Source organism: Pseudoliparis swirei, chromosome 15 (assembly GCF_029220125.1).
Source record: "Pseudoliparis swirei isolate HS2019 ecotype Mariana Trench chromosome 15, NWPU_hadal_v1, whole genome shotgun sequence".
Taxonomy (NCBI): domain Eukaryota; kingdom Metazoa; phylum Chordata; class Actinopteri; order Perciformes; family Liparidae; genus Pseudoliparis; species Pseudoliparis swirei.
The window spans coordinates 19,242,197-19,257,854 of record NC_079402.1 but is presented as its reverse complement, the minus strand read 5'-3'; the positions used below and the strand labels follow the sequence as shown (position 1 = coordinate 19,257,854).

General features: G+C 41.5%; 1 protein-coding gene across 1 annotated transcript; it reads left to right on the top strand.

The window, feature by feature from the left end:
• The first annotated feature begins 554 nt into the window (after nt 1–554).
• LOC130205520 (secretory carrier-associated membrane protein 1-like) lies at nt 555–14,784 on the top strand. Its single transcript, XM_056432939.1, has 9 exons — nt 555–787; nt 4,606–4,683; nt 5,226–5,333; nt 6,259–6,370; nt 7,070–7,198; nt 10,320–10,479; nt 10,582–10,683; nt 10,892–11,009; nt 11,092–14,784. Exons 1-9 carry the CDS (start codon nt 731–733, stop codon nt 11,239–11,241), a joined length of 1,014 nt encoding a protein of 337 aa, XP_056288914.1. The 5' UTR covers nt 555–730; the 3' UTR covers nt 11,242–14,784.
• The last annotated feature ends 874 nt before the right edge of the window (nt 14,785–15,658 follow it).

Here is a 15,658-nt window from a genome sequence, read left to right as displayed (position 1 = left end):
GGTTCTGTTTCTTTTACTGAGGTAAATATCTGAGTATTTATTTCACCGCTGGTGGTTCTAGGACGTGACGTTTTATACAAATAAAGAAATACCTTACATTACATACATTGTAAATACATACATAAAAAAAAATAATAAATCGTAGTTCTGTTTCTTTTACTGAGGTAAATATCTGAGTATTTATTTCACCGCTGGTGGTTCTAGGACGTGACGTTTTATACAAATAAAGAAATACCTTACATTACATACATTTACATTGATAAATATATTAATAAAATAAAAATAAGAAATCGTAATGGAAAAATATTTCGCTGGTTCTGTTTCTTTTACTTAGGTAAATATCTGAGAATTTACTTCACCGCTGGTGGTTCTAGGACGTGACGTTTTATACAAATAAAGAAATACCTTACATTACATACATTTACATTAATAAATATATTAATAAAATAAAAAAACAGGTGACGTGTCTTCACTTCCGCCTGGCCCTTCGTTGCACGTGACCCGCTGCTGGCGACCAATCCCAATCTTATCTCCGGTAACAGTCAACGCTTGACTTCACTTCCGACCGTCAGTGTCATCTATCTGGCGTCTACCTCTGGCTTGCCTTTTTTTTTTTTTCACGGGAGTGGGTTTGAAAGAAGCTAGCTCTAATTTGGCTCATAATCTATTTTAAAAAATAAGAATTTGGGTGGGTTTCGAGACACATTTCAACGGAAAGACACCGGAGAGCATGTCAGATTTCGACAGCAACCCGTTCGCGGAACCGGAGATCAACCACCCGTTTCAGGTAACGTTAGCTAGCTACGTCAGCGAGCGTTATTTCACGTTAATAACGATGTCACTCAGCCAGGTCGGACACAACTGCCCCTCTTAGGCACACACACACACACACACACACACTTACTGTAAATATTGTGTTGTTATCTTGTTAATAGGTGGTCTTCAGTTTCAGTCTGTCTCGCTCTGCTGTGACGTAACGCGTACAGGTACCAGGGAGTGTTAAGCTAGTTTGACGTGTGTGCTGACCAACCGTGTGGTGTTTCATCTAAACCTGTCGTGAGACCTTTATGCTAGATTCAGTTTTAACTTTACATCCGTCTTTAAACCTTGCCCTTTAAAGACCATGTTAAAGGTGTCATACATGTTTTTGTGAGATGCATGAAACCGCTGTTAAACTGTTGCTGTTTTCGTGATTTGATTGGTCATTACATGGATGTTTCTTTAGATTAGATTCCCATAATGCACATTATTTATATATATATATGTGATGATTATGGCACGGATACATTTCAAAACAGTAGTTTCGGTCATGTGTCGCTCCAAAAACGGATACATAAATGCCTTCATTATGCTGTTGGCTTCATTAAACTACAGACATTCTTCATGCTCACGGTGTCTTGTTATCGTGAAAACATGCATCTGGTCATGTACTCTCCGGCCCTGCAGTGACTTCCTCCCTCTGTTAGCCTGCAATGACCTTTCCCTCTCATGTGTATTAAACATGGGCACGAGGGCATCAGATAGTTATCTTTTTCATCATAATTGATTCGTCGTTAGACATGGGTCATTTATGACTTTACATCATATCTGTGACGTGTCAAAATAAAAGCAGTGCTGCAAAGATTTTTCAATGTAAAAAAGATAATTTACTAATACAGAATTGTATTGATCATGCCATGTTCTCAAATATTATATTCTTTGGTCTTATGTGATAGTAAATTGAGTATTCAGGCGTTTGGGGCCTCCAGTATACCGTGATGGGCATTTTCCTCTTTTTCCCTAATGTTAATGCTCAGGTAAAACAATAAATTAATAAGAAGCTTAAGAATAAAAATAATAATTGTCTGCAGCCCTATTGTTTTAGATTAACATGTCAAAATTAATGCAATTCATAAATTACCATAACTGATGGATATAGATGTTCCACATCACCAGACATAACAAGGTATTCATGGAATAAAAATAAAAGCAAACCAGTCATTTGTAATGAAACAACTGGAATTCTATATGCAAAAAATATTAGTCGGAGTGTCAACCAATTAATTTTCTTTTTGAATTGGTATAAAATGGCTGAAAGATTATGGCACATATATTCCTGTGAATTTAAACATGGCTAAAATAAAGGATCTCTCTCTTTTTTAGAGGTTGTAATGTTTCAAACTTAAAAAGTCTCCACCATCTTGCTCTTTTAGAGTGTGTGTGTGTGTGACGGTGGAAGATGCTGACGAATTATTCATGGTCTTCATTAACATACTGACATGACTAGTGAACCCCTGCTGGTCTGACATGTTTCTCTCGTTTATCACACTTTTTTCTGTTGTTGTTTTTGTTGCCTGAGGAAAAACGGCGCTTTGTTCCCTTCTCTGAGCTATCTTCAATACTTCATGAAGTCATATGGTGCCGTCATGGCGACATGTGGTGCTAGGATCCCCTCGAGCCTCTTTCCTGCCAAATTTCATCACTCCCACTCAGTCGTGCATCAGATTAGTATCTCCGCAAGAAGATTCTGTCTCCGCTGGCGTGTGTCTGTGCACATCTCTGTGTCTGTCCACGGCTAATCGCGCACACTGCTGGACCCATTAGCCCAATATATTGTGTGTGCTCCTTTATGATTGTTTGTCCAAGGTTGCAGGGATTTAAAACTCAAGAAAACAGTCAACGTTTAGCATGGTAGCTAAGCACGCTTTAGCGGCACAGAGCCAGTGCAGGTGGCTGCGTAGATTAAAACTAGAATGGGCACTCGGTAGAGCGCATACCTTCGCATATCACAAGATTGGCATTAGTTGCATGCCAATTGGATACAAATTGACCGTGCTATGGTAAAAAGAAGATTTTGACCTTTTCATGACCTTGACCTTGACCTTTGACCCGATCGATCCCAAAATCTAATCAAATGGTCCCCGGATAATAACCAATCATCCCACCAAATTGCATGCGATTCGGTTTAATACTTTTTGAGTTATGCGAGTAACACGCACACAAATAAATAAATAAATACACGGCGATCAAAACATAACCTTCCGCATTTTCAATGCGAAGGTAATGAGAGCGTTGCAGTTGCAGTTCATTCTGTTTTGGCCTGTTTCTCTGGATGGAAGCAAATTAATAGAGCAATTAAGCTCCCATGTCAATTAATTAAAAAAACAAAGCATTGTAGCAGCTTTCCTATCCGGCAATTAGCTACTCTGCCACGTGCAGGAGAATACCTTGTTTTTGAGTGTGCCATCTCCCCCGTCACCCATTGATCAGACAACCTGTTGCACCTGTACCCCGTACGTTTCACCTGCCACACTCACCTAAAACTCACCCGTCGTCGACTCGACGCAGGCCGCAAATACGAACGGACGTGATTGATGGCTCCTCTGACGGAGCGTAGTTATTTCATTGCGTCGTATTAGCAGCTCAATGTGTGTCGCACAGGAACTGGTTTCCCTCCTGCTGACCCAGCAGTGTGTGTCGCACAGTGAAGCTTCACCACCAAATACAGGCCAGGAGGTGTTGGATTATAGGTCATCCGCTAGTGGGACGTCTGCACCTGGTAACTCATCAATGTCTGTTTTAGCTCCAGCAACACGGGTTTGTGCCTTTTATTAGGTGAAAGGAAATCCTTAAACATGAAATTGGCTTTCAAACAGGCAGATAGGTCGCTCTATTTTGATTTTTCACCTTTTGTAATTGTAGATGTGAAGATGAAATCTTGGTGCATGCGTTTGTTTGGCTGTGCAATAGGGCAACATTAAACTTTAATCACAACATACCCTAAAATATTCATTACCCTGGTCTGGTGATGAGAGAGAGAGAGAGAGAGACGCCCGCCCGCTGATGGTAAGCTTGAGATCAATATAAACAGCACCGTGTGATATTTTTGCTTAACTGATGCCGTCAGGAATTGTAATCGCAAATCGAGGCAGGAGATACTGTTTGTACTTTTAAAGTTTGCAGTAGCCGATAGTGGAAAACACCCCGTAAGTAAACACGGTTGTGACGTCACACCGATGACCGAGTCTGAACAATGTGGGGCTTTTTCCGAATGTCTTGCCGTCATTCATGATTCCACTTTGTGTGTTTACACGTTGCGTAGTAAAACCGTCTTTCACGAGCCGTCGTAAACTCGGTTATTCGCCTCGTAAATCAAGAATGAGCCTAAAAGCATCGGAAAGTGGTTTTTGAGGTTTTTGGGGCCCAGCGCGGCGCGCTAGAGAAACACAAAATCTCTCTTTGTCTATTTCTGTCTTAAGCGCCCCCCCCCCCCCCCCCCCGACTTCTGAAAATCATGTACTTGGTTATTTATAGATGTCTTCCCGTGAAAATTATTGGAATCATCCCGTCTTTGCCAGTATTGAATTATAGGCCTGTTGCATTTTGAATAAAGAGGGTTGTTTGGCCTTCATCTGACAGGATAATGGAGGGTTTTAACACTCACATGGGCTGTTTCTACTCTGTAAACATTTCCAATGCTGTCCTTGGTTAAAAAAAACCCCACAAGAATCGACGTTTGAAGACCAGTTCTCATCCCGTAATTACTCATAACATTTGAGTGGAATTCAACTTTTTTTTGGAAGCTTTTCTTTTTGCAGATTATTGAAAGTGTCCTTGTTTTCTCAGGATCCATCAGTGACACAAGTACGCCAGGCTGCTCCTCCGGGGCTGGAGGAGTACAATCCCTTCACAGATGCCAAACCAGTGAGCACTTCAACTCTTCACACACAACCAGTCCAAACGTCAAATAGATTTGAACAAATTCAACAGGATTCAGAGGAGTGAGTTCGAAGGAGATCCACGATATTATCCACGAGTGAGGCGCTAACCCTAAGAATATATTGGTCACTTTACATTAAAGATTGTGTAAAATGATAAATATGTAAATCCCTCCTGGTTTCGTAACTACATTTGGTAATAACACTGAATAAATCAAGTTTTTAATTACAATTATAATAACTCCATACACTTTGATTAAAGTTAGTTTAAATATACAAACACTCAGAATATTAACTTGGCGGTTTGTTTTTTTCATACTTGAATAAAATCCTCTACTTATTTTAGCATCATTAATCAAGTAATTGCAAGCTGGAGTCAAACAGTGTGAATATTTTTTTCTCTCTATTTGCATTGTTACTGTTTAAAAGGCCAGTGTGACTAGAGACACTCACCATTTTGAGAAAAGTAACTCTTTTTGCCGTGTCGCACAGCTTGGTAACGACAGCGTATTTCCGTTTCCTCCGTAGATGCCTCCGGGTATGGCGCCCAAGGCCGCGCCGCCCGCCATGAACACGCAACCCGCCATCATGAAACCCACGGAGGAGCCTCCGGCCTACACGCAGTCTCGGGCGCAGGTATTACTGACCTCACACTGCCCACAATCACTGCCTTGTTTTCTCTCATGCTGGCCGAGAAGTGACGTTTTGACATCGTCAGCATGCTGATGTTTGGCGTCTGTATAAGCAAGCAGGGCGGCGGCGGCGGCGACATGTCTGATTATTTCGTCCGGCATCGCGAGCAGAGATTCTGCACCGAAGGCAGAAACGTAACCGCTGGTTTCACGCTGAGTTTGTGGACGGGAAAGTAGCTCCGCAGGAGACTCCTGCTGTCTGTGCATGGGCTGTGCGAGATGCAGACTAAAACAAGAGAAACCCATTAACTCGGGATGTGATCGTGCATCTCATTTGTCTTCAGGCTCCTGGGAACAAGTTGTTGTGAAGTCTCGGCTCCTGCTGTTGTTGCTGTTGCTGCCTCCTGTCAACAACTGGTTTTATTCCAAAAGTAGAGTCTGAGAATTATAATTGAGCAGAGAGAAAAAACACGACGGACACTTCTGTAATTTTACCTGTGTGTTCATATCAGGCGGCAGCCTCCGGTTCTGAAAAGTGAAGCCAATGCTGAAGCGTCTTAAACCTGCATTATCTCTAATGGCCATCAGGGGGCGACTTTTCTAGTTGTGTCTATGAGAAAATGACTTGACTTCTCTCTTGATTTATTCCCTCAGTGAACATTGAAAACATGTTTATGGTCTCAATCTTTCACATAGTCCATTGAGAGTCAAATAGACCATAAAGTAGGGTCTGCTTTAGGGCGGGGCTACCATGGGACTGACGGGTTGGACCCTCTATGTCCCTCCTCCACAGTCCAAATATGGTAACTTATTTTCACTGGTTGCAAAAAACTAAACGACAACAGCCAAAACGACGAACTCAAGGCTTAGGTACACTTCTTATCTATGATTGACATCCGTTTTATATGTATAAATGTGTGTTTGTGTAGGACCAGTCGGGAGCAGCAGCTGAGCTGTTGAGGAGACAGGAGGAGCTGGAGAGGAAAGCTGCCGAGCTGGACCGCCGGGAGAGAGAAATGCAGTCTTTCAGCGCTTCAGGAGGTCAGCACCCGACGCAAACATCACATCAGAGAAATTATGTTTCTTAATCCTGACGGGCCGAAATGACCGTCTCCAACAGCAGGTCCAGCGCAGCCTTTTACGGTTGTGATACATGTTTTCTGACGCACGTGACGTAGACGAGAAGATCATACAACTCATGTCTTTATGGTAAACATGAAGATGGAAGCAAGAGGCAGATAGCTTAGCTTAGCATAAATGCAGAAAGCAGCGGAAACGGCTAGAAATCTGCTGACCAGCATTTCTAAATGTCACTAATTAACACCTATCATGTTTTAATGCATACAGAAATATAAATGTCATTGGAATAAGTAATTTCCTGTCTTAGGATATAGCATTTTTTCTTGTTATTCATTCAATAGATTGTCTACATGAAATGTCCACATGGTTCTGAAGATTCTTGTATGTATTAAATACTGAAATAAACAATCATTTTCTCAGGAACTTGAGTGAATTATCTGATTTTCGGATACATTTAAGTTATCGTGTGATTATTATTATCAATCTAGACGACGTAATAATGATTCCAATATCACTGAATATGATTACGTCATAAAGTGATTCTATTGATAGACAATAAATAATCATATTGGATTATTACCCAGACACAAGCAATGTAACTCACTGGTAAACATGATCTCACGCTTCTTTTTGTCTTTGCATTGTTGTTTTTTGTTTCAGGCAGGCAAAACAACTGGCCCCCCCTCCCGGAGAAGTTACCCGTGGGACCCTGTTTCTATCACGACATCACCGTGGACATTCCTGTCGAGTTCCAGAAGACGGTCAAGATTATGTACTACCTCTGGATGTGTGAGTGGCCGACTTTCCTTTATTACATGTTTCTTACCGCAAATATTTATAACATCTATTGCATTGTAAGGAAGTGACAGCAGTGAATTAACCCACATATAAAGTGAAGAAGAAGAAGAAGAGCCAAGCCAAACAAAGATTGACCCAAAATAATCTGCCTTCAAACAACTAGAGCTGAAACAATAAATCAACTATAAGCATGTCAGACAAATAATAGGCAACTATTTTGATTTGTTTTTTTAAGGGAATCCTGAATGATATACAGATATTTCACAATGTCAGTCCATTGTACAGGCCAGTTGATTCGTTTTGCAACCATCGCATTCTTCAGCATTGAGCCTCAGGGAGTCTTTTGTAGTCCTAATTTACCCACATGTCCAGGATGAGAAGGACACGTTAGACCCATGAGCCTCAGTTTCTGTGTGAATGTTCAAACAGGAATTACTGCTAACAGAATTATGACGTCAAAACTTGCAAATTGGTAAAACGTGGAGAATATAATAGGTCTAACTCATGAAGTAAGGGGAATGAAAAGTTGTCGTCTTTTTAATGCAATAAATGGCCTGGTTCAAGTTGATATCACAATTAATTAAATGTGGATATGCAAATAGAGCTGGTTTGGATGTTCAACAAAGAATCTTAAACAAGTTCATTAGTTCATTATCTATATATTTTTTCATATATTTTTAATATACTGTATATATAATTTTTTTTCGATATATACTAATATAGATTAGTGTATATATATATATTATTTTTTTTCTATTTTATTTATTTATTTTAAATAGAGAAAATACATAACCCAAGCTGTTTTTTTGTTTCATCAAAATAGTGAATTTTTACCACTGAACCCCCATAAAACTCTGAATAAGAGCAACTGCTTTTCCTCCTCCTACCACCTAGAAGCCATTCCAATTTCCATTTAGGAGTCAGGGAATCAGTGGCTTCAAGCGGCACTCTGTGACCACATGACGGGGGCACGCGGTGCAGTCATGTGGCCTGACGGAGGGTCTCGGGTCAGATGATTGCTTAACCCTTGTGTTGCCTTCGGGTCATTTTGACCCGATTCACTATTTAACCCTTGTGTCGCCTTCGGGTCAATTTGACCCGATTCAATGTTTAATGTCGGTGTTCTTTCGGGAGTCAACAAACAAACATAAAGTACCTCACACTTAAACTTGGAAAACTATATTAATTCTAATAATTTTCTGGAGATTTTAATAGCTGGGGTCATATTGACCTCAAGGGTAAAATATGTTAGTAAATATAAAGGTAACAGGAGGGTTAAACATTGAATCGGGTCATATTGACCCGAAGGCGACAGGAGGGTGTAATATTTAATCGGGTCAAATTGACCCGAAGGCAACACAAGGGTTAAAAGGTTGGTTTAGATGCAGAATTAGAGCGGCGGACACCCTCCCTCCCTCCCACTTTAGTTTCACCACAGATAAAAGCAAAGAATCTCAAGTGAAAAGGGATCTGGAGCTCCACCCCCGCTGACTGGTATGTCAACGAGCTTGTCATATTCCACACCGGCATGTAAAATCCCCTTTAGTTTTACACACTCTGTTAACGTGCCTTTAACCACGCAGGCACAAGTAAGGACTTCAACAGCAAGTGGTAGTAATGAATTATTAAATGAATGTGAGTGTGTGTGCTCTGTTCCCGGTCCTGCACGGCGCTGCGTGTTGAAATATTAAGAGTCTGTGTGCAGCAGAGTCTGGACACTGAGAAACAGCCTCTCACATTTACACCAGGAACTCCTTCCAGATCAGGGATATTATTACCTTCGCATTGAAAATGCGGAAGGTTATGTTTTGATCGCCGTGTATTTATTTATTTGTATGCGTGTTATTCGCAAAACTCAAAGTATTGAACCGAATCGCATGAAATTTGGTGGGATGATTGGTTATTATCCGGGGACCATTTGATTAGATTTTGGGATCAATCGGGTCAAAGGTCAAGGTCATGGAAAGGTCAAACTTTTTTTTTTACCATAGCACGATACATTTTTGTCCAATTGGCATGCAACTAATGCCAAAATGTTCATAATTCAATGCCCAATCTTGTGATATACGAAGGTATGCGCTCTACCGAGTGCCCATTCTAGTTTATTTGTATGCGTGTTATTCGCAGAACTCAAAAAGTATTGAACCGAATCGCATTAAATTTGGTGGGATGATTGGTTATTATCCGGGGACCAGTTGATTAGATTTTGGGATCGATCGGGTCAAAGGTCAAGGTCAAAGGTCATGAACAGGTCAACATCTTCTTGAATCGCATGAAATTTGGTGGGATGATTGGTTATTATCCGGGGACCATTTGATTAGATTTTGGGATCAATCGGGTCAAAGGTCAAGGTCAAGGTCATGGATAGGTAAAAATCATTTTTTTACCATAGCACGGTCAATTTATATCCAATTGGCATGCAACTAATGCCAACATGTTCATAATTCAATGCCCAATCTTGTGATATGCGAAGGTATGCGCTCTACCGAGTGCCCGTTCTAGTTTATACTTATTTTGACTGTTACTGATATACGCACATAGTTTTATTCCCCCCACATGATTGCAGGCGACGTTAAGTCTCCTCCTGTATTCACAGATATTATCTTAATACCGCGAAGGCCCACTGGCAAGATGCCAACTGTGCAACAAATCTCAGGTTACATGATAAACATGCCAATATTGTTACATTTTATAACATGTTCAAACTAAACTGATCATTCTATCTTCCTTTAACACATTTGGTTGGCTGATTCTGTCCCTGAGACGATCCTAAAAATAGGCACAACCAGTGCAAAGTTGCAAAACGGTAATATCTGTATTCAAACTTGTCGCGTTGAACAAATGTGATTTGAGTCCTTCTTTTACGCTGATTGCAACTTATCTTTGACCCGCACGCCCCAAACTCGTGGCCATTTCTAATGAGCTTACCCAAACCTGCCCTCTAGGGGTTGTGGGTGGAGCCACGCGGCAACCTGTCACGTCGGAGGAAATGCTCATTTCCGGGCCGATGCTGGAGTTTAATTTGAAAACCTTTTTTAAAATCTGCCGATGAAGACGTGGGCGTTACTGGCCGCGCGTCCCTGATCCAGAGCCCGTTCTGCTCATGCTGCAGTTCACACGGGGACGCTGCTGGCCAACATGGTGGGCTGCCTGGCCTGGTTCTGCGTGGACACGGTGCGCGGGGTGGACTTCGGCCTGTCCATCCTCTGGTTCATTCTCTTCACGCCGTGTTCGTTCATCTGTTGGTACAGACCGCTTTATGGAGCGTTCAGGTAAACGACAATTTTTTTTGTACCTCTCATTAAACAAATTAAAGACTCCACCGTTGTGTTTTTTTTACACCCCGTTTTATCTTTTCTTCCTCTGTCCTGCAGGAGTGACAGCTCATTCAGGTTTTTTGCGTTCTTCTTCGTGTACATCTGTCAGTTTGGCGTCTACTTGTTCCAGTGCATCGGCATCACGAGTTGGGGCGCCAGGTGAGAAATCGGGGCGAGGAGGGACCAATGTTTAGTGCGACCACGCCCTCAGACAGCTGGGAAACGACGCTTTGAGTCACTCAACGGGACTTGATTGTGTATTTGTTGGGGACATTTGATTGCTCCGTTCAGTGTTTGACAGCCCCTCATGTCTCACCTCGCCCTCTTAACGACTCTCTCTCTCTCCCTCTCTCTCTCTCTCGTCCAGCGGGTGGATCTCCGCTTTGACCGGCCTGAATCGCAGCATCCCAGTGGGCATCATAATGATCCTCATCGCTGCCCTCTTTACCTCAGAGGCCGTCCTGTCCCTCATCATGTTCAAAAAGGTAGACACGCACACCCACACACACACACACACACACACACGCATGCCTCAGTCGAGTTTGAATTGTGACGCGTCCTCTTCAGGTCCACGGGATGTACCGGACCACCGGGGCCAGCTTTGCGAAGGCCCAGCAGGAGTTCGCCACGGGCGTCATGTCCAACAAGACGGTCCAGACGGCCGCTGCGACCGCCGCCACCAGGGCTGCACAGGAGAGCTTCAAGGAGCAGATCTGATTGGCTCAGAGAGCGCCCTCATCTCCCCGTCCTCATCTCCCCACCCTCTTCTGCTCACACCCAGCTTCCACTTGAGCCAACTGCCCTGGAGAGTGTGTGTGGGTGTGTGCTTGTGTGTGTATGCTTTTGTGCCTCTTTTAAATGTCGGGTCCGTCCTCTGTAGACATCTTGTAATGCAACTGAAGTCCGACTTTCTATCGTCATTTGGGCATTTACCCCTTAAAATCGTCCCCAGCGATCCTTCCCCTGATTCATCAGCCTATTCGCCCACTTCCTATTTTTAGATGAATTAATTACTGGACAAATGGAAGTCACGTAGTACTCTCTAGTTTTCTGTTAATGCACACATGCAGTGGCACTCTCTCGGTTCGCTTGGCTGCTTTCCATGAGTTCATGGTGTAGCTCTGCTGCCCCCTGGTGGAGCGACCACGTATTGCTGAAGATGAATGCTGTGCATTCCAGTTCTCTGCCTGCCTGCTGTTTTTTTTGTTTTTTTTAGCATGCGCGTAATCTTACGATCTTAAAGTCGTGCTTCCCAAAATCGTTCAAATATCTCATTATCAAACATCTCAATATCAAACATCTCAATATCAAACATCTCATTATCAAACATCTCAATATCAAACATCTCATTATAAAACATCTCAATATCAAACATCTCATTATCCCAGGAAACATCATCTCAAATTGTTCCTGCAAAGATATTCAACGCACAGCGATGCGCCACTTTGGTTCAAACCGAGACATAAAAAATAAAAAAAAGAAGTTATCACCGTGAGAGTTTGTGCATGTGCTCCTGATCCCCAGAGGGTGATCCCCCGTGACTCCTCCTTCTAGCGCCATTCCCCACAACGTGGTCACCGTCTAACGCACGTCGTACCTGCTGAGCAACAACAGAATAACGACTGGAGTCGTACATCAGTGTTTTAAATGAATTTGAGATATTTTGCCCGTAACGGTCTATGTATCTATTATGAACGTACGCCGCCAAGTTGCACTTTAAATCTTTGTCTGCACACTGTAATCCGTGCAAACGGAAAGGATACCTATAAAAAAAATGTCCGCTCGCCTTCCCGCTCATTACTTCTGACATTTCAAGTTCAGCATCGTCTTCACGCGAAGCCTCCATTCTTGTGTAGTTTCCTAAGAAGTAAATTGAAACTGACACTGTTGACGTACAGTCAAGAGATATATCCTGGGTTACCGATGCATGTTCATACAGCTGTTTGTTTTCTAAAGAGGAAAGTGCAACTCGTCTCCAGCGTGGAGAATTACCTCAGTGTTGACTCAGGATGTTCACGCATCACGAGGTGAAAAGATGATCTGCGATTGTGTGAAATTGGACCCGTAACTGGCCCCCGGTTTTAAATACATGTGATTTAAATCAATATATACATATATGTATGCGTGTGTGTGTGGATGTATGTGTGTTTATAAATATATATATATAGGTGTGTATATATTTTTGTATATGTATGTATGTACATATATATATATATGTGTATATATTTTTATGTGTGTATGTATGTACATATATATATTAGGGCTGTCAATCGATTAAAAAAATTTAACTAATTAATCGCACATTTTGAAATTGCGATTAATTAATCGCAATTAAAAGTTAAAAGTTCATTCTTTTTAAAGACCAAACTTCACACAGAGCTGTGTTTCAAAGAGGCTCCTACCTATAAAGTGCCAGCGAGGTATTTAATATTGTGGATGATAAATTGTTTCTTCAGTGAAACATCAGATTAGTAAAAAAAAAAAATATATTGAGACCCCATTGGTCCTGTCATCTTTAACACTGAACAGCAGAACCAGTGGCCTTGGTAACTGACTGACATTCAAATATGTCACGTTAACCCTCTGGAGGCTGGGGGCATTTTATACATTTTACAACAACAACTAAATTCACCTTTTAAAGGCGTTTTCATATGACACATACCCACGTGTTCTACATCAAACATTCCAGAACAATCTCAGCTCTATTCAATGAGGCTCAGTTGTCCTGGTGCCGTGTTCTCTGCTCTCTGACTGACAGGCTGCTATAGAGCCTCACCCGTGAGGTGGGAGGTCCTTTGTGATTTACTGGGTGTTCATTGGTTGGTTTTTTCCCAAAATGTTGACAGACAAACGGATTGACCAATCACGTTGAAGGTTTCGTGTGACGAGTTCTTTCCGCGCCGCGTCCCCCGACACGTCGCCCTCCGTTCCTCTGTGTATCAGAGGGGGAGACGGGAGGAAGGAGGAGCAGGAGGAAACCCGACTGATTCATCCACGAGTTAAACTGATTTCTGCTTCTTATTTTCGCGGAAAAATAATTGTTTTAAAAACGGAAACAGTGTTAAACCGCACTGCCGCGGTTTGACACTCGGAAGTAAACAAAGTTGCGTTAATTGCGTTAAAATATTTTAGTGCGTTAACTCGGCCAAATTAATCGCATAGATTAACGCGTTAACGCTGACAGCCCTAATATATATATATATGTGTGTATATATTTTTATATATGTGTATGTATATACACATATGTGTGTGTGTGTATATATTATGTGTATATATATGTGTGTGTGTGTGTGTATATATATGTGTGTATATATATATTATGTGTGTATATATGTATGTGTATGTATACATGTGTATATATGTATACATGCATATGACAAACAAATGGAGCCAGTAATGTTGAGGTGGTTTTCTGATAGTTTGCATATTCATCATTTGACAATTGTGGCTCGACTTTCTCTGAACTCCAGAAATCAAATCTGACGCTAATTATTTTTTTTACGGTCCATTTCATTTCCAGTATGTTGTCCATTAAAAATAAAAAGGTTTCCTTTATGTGTGCAAAGCGGTTTGAATGCATCTGATCTCTTCGTTTAAAACCAGTTCAGCCTTTGTGTGTATTTGATGTGCAGGAGTGTAAATAGAGGGCATTTTGGGCCTTTAAGTCTTAACCTGTGTGCGGAGCAGAGTCCGGCTGGGGGTCTGGGGTCCTTCTTGACTTCTTTTCTTCAAAGATTCCTGCTACATTCCTTGTTTAGTTCTCTTACTCACTTCTCCTTTTTTTGTATTTCACACTGGTTTGATTTTAACCGGTGCCTGTTGTATTCCTCAGTACATTTATTTTACAAAACAACATGAGATTGTTTCCTTCAAAAGAATCAAACCGAGTGGCACTCTCCAGTATTTCGCTGTTTATTATTGATTTGCTTAAAACAAAAAACAAAAACCCTGTAAAATGTGAGCTGTGTGACGTGCTGTAGGTGGGATGTGGCTTCAAGCTGTGCTTTCATGGTCAACATGGTGGTAGAAACACTTGGCAATTAACTCATGAGCATCTCTTAACTATATAAAAAAATAATTAAATTATTGAAGCATAAATAGTACGGGATGTTTGTATATTTTGTACTATTATGGGCTATCTGCGCTACGATTGGTGTAATTTAAAGATGCACTCTGGTTTGACCTTCAGTCGCATGTTGAGTAGTTTTGAGTTTTGTATATTTATTGTATTAACACTGAATAAAACTTCTTCTGTATGTGTTTCGTGGTTTCTCTGATTAAATATATAAATATGTTCTGCATGTATTAAACTGTCAGAGTGAGGCTGCACTGGCGGGCGGAGGCCAGGCGAGGTCAGCAGTGGTCAAAGAACACGAGGCTGACGTCACAACTCCAGAAAGATGAAGATTAATATGCTGCTTCGTTGAGGTGAAGAGTCACTTCTCATATTTAGAATGAGTTATTTAAAAAGTTCCAAAGTCGTGACAAAAGAGAGATGGAAAATGTTTTATTAATTTAAAATCAAGATGATAATGAAAGCCCAAAATAGACAATAATGATGCTGTGTGATGTTACATGATGAGATCATGATGAACTAACTGACTTTTAATAACTTCATTATCCAGCCTTTCACATTTAGATGTGTAACTATAGAGACTGCAAACATGTGAGCCACAATCACTTCATTAAATAAATATATATTTTCCGTGTCCTAGAGAAGAAGGTTTTTTTTTGGGAGTCTCCTAAATCTAAACTTACTGGACCATAAAAAGGAAAATAGACGTTATGGTCCTGTCGGACTCTTCAGAACACAGAAAAGGGAAAAGGCTGAAAGCCCTCCGGCCCGAGCGTCTGGCACCGTGTGCCATGTGCGCCTAATCTGGAAGTCATCAAGCGCCGGGTTTCGTTTCCAGTGTGCTCGGTGGAGGGGAAGTGGAGCCACAAGGCTGGTGCCATGAGGCTCCTCTGTAGTCCACATGGAGGAGCAGCTGGTTGTCGCGTTTAGAAGGTTTATAATCACTATTTTCTGTAAGAATGATCTAATCTCATTTCACAAGGTGACGACGTGAAAACGGGTCACGGCAGATTTGAGTTTATAAACTGCGTGTAAGAAGTCGCTTCGCCGCTTTGAAGC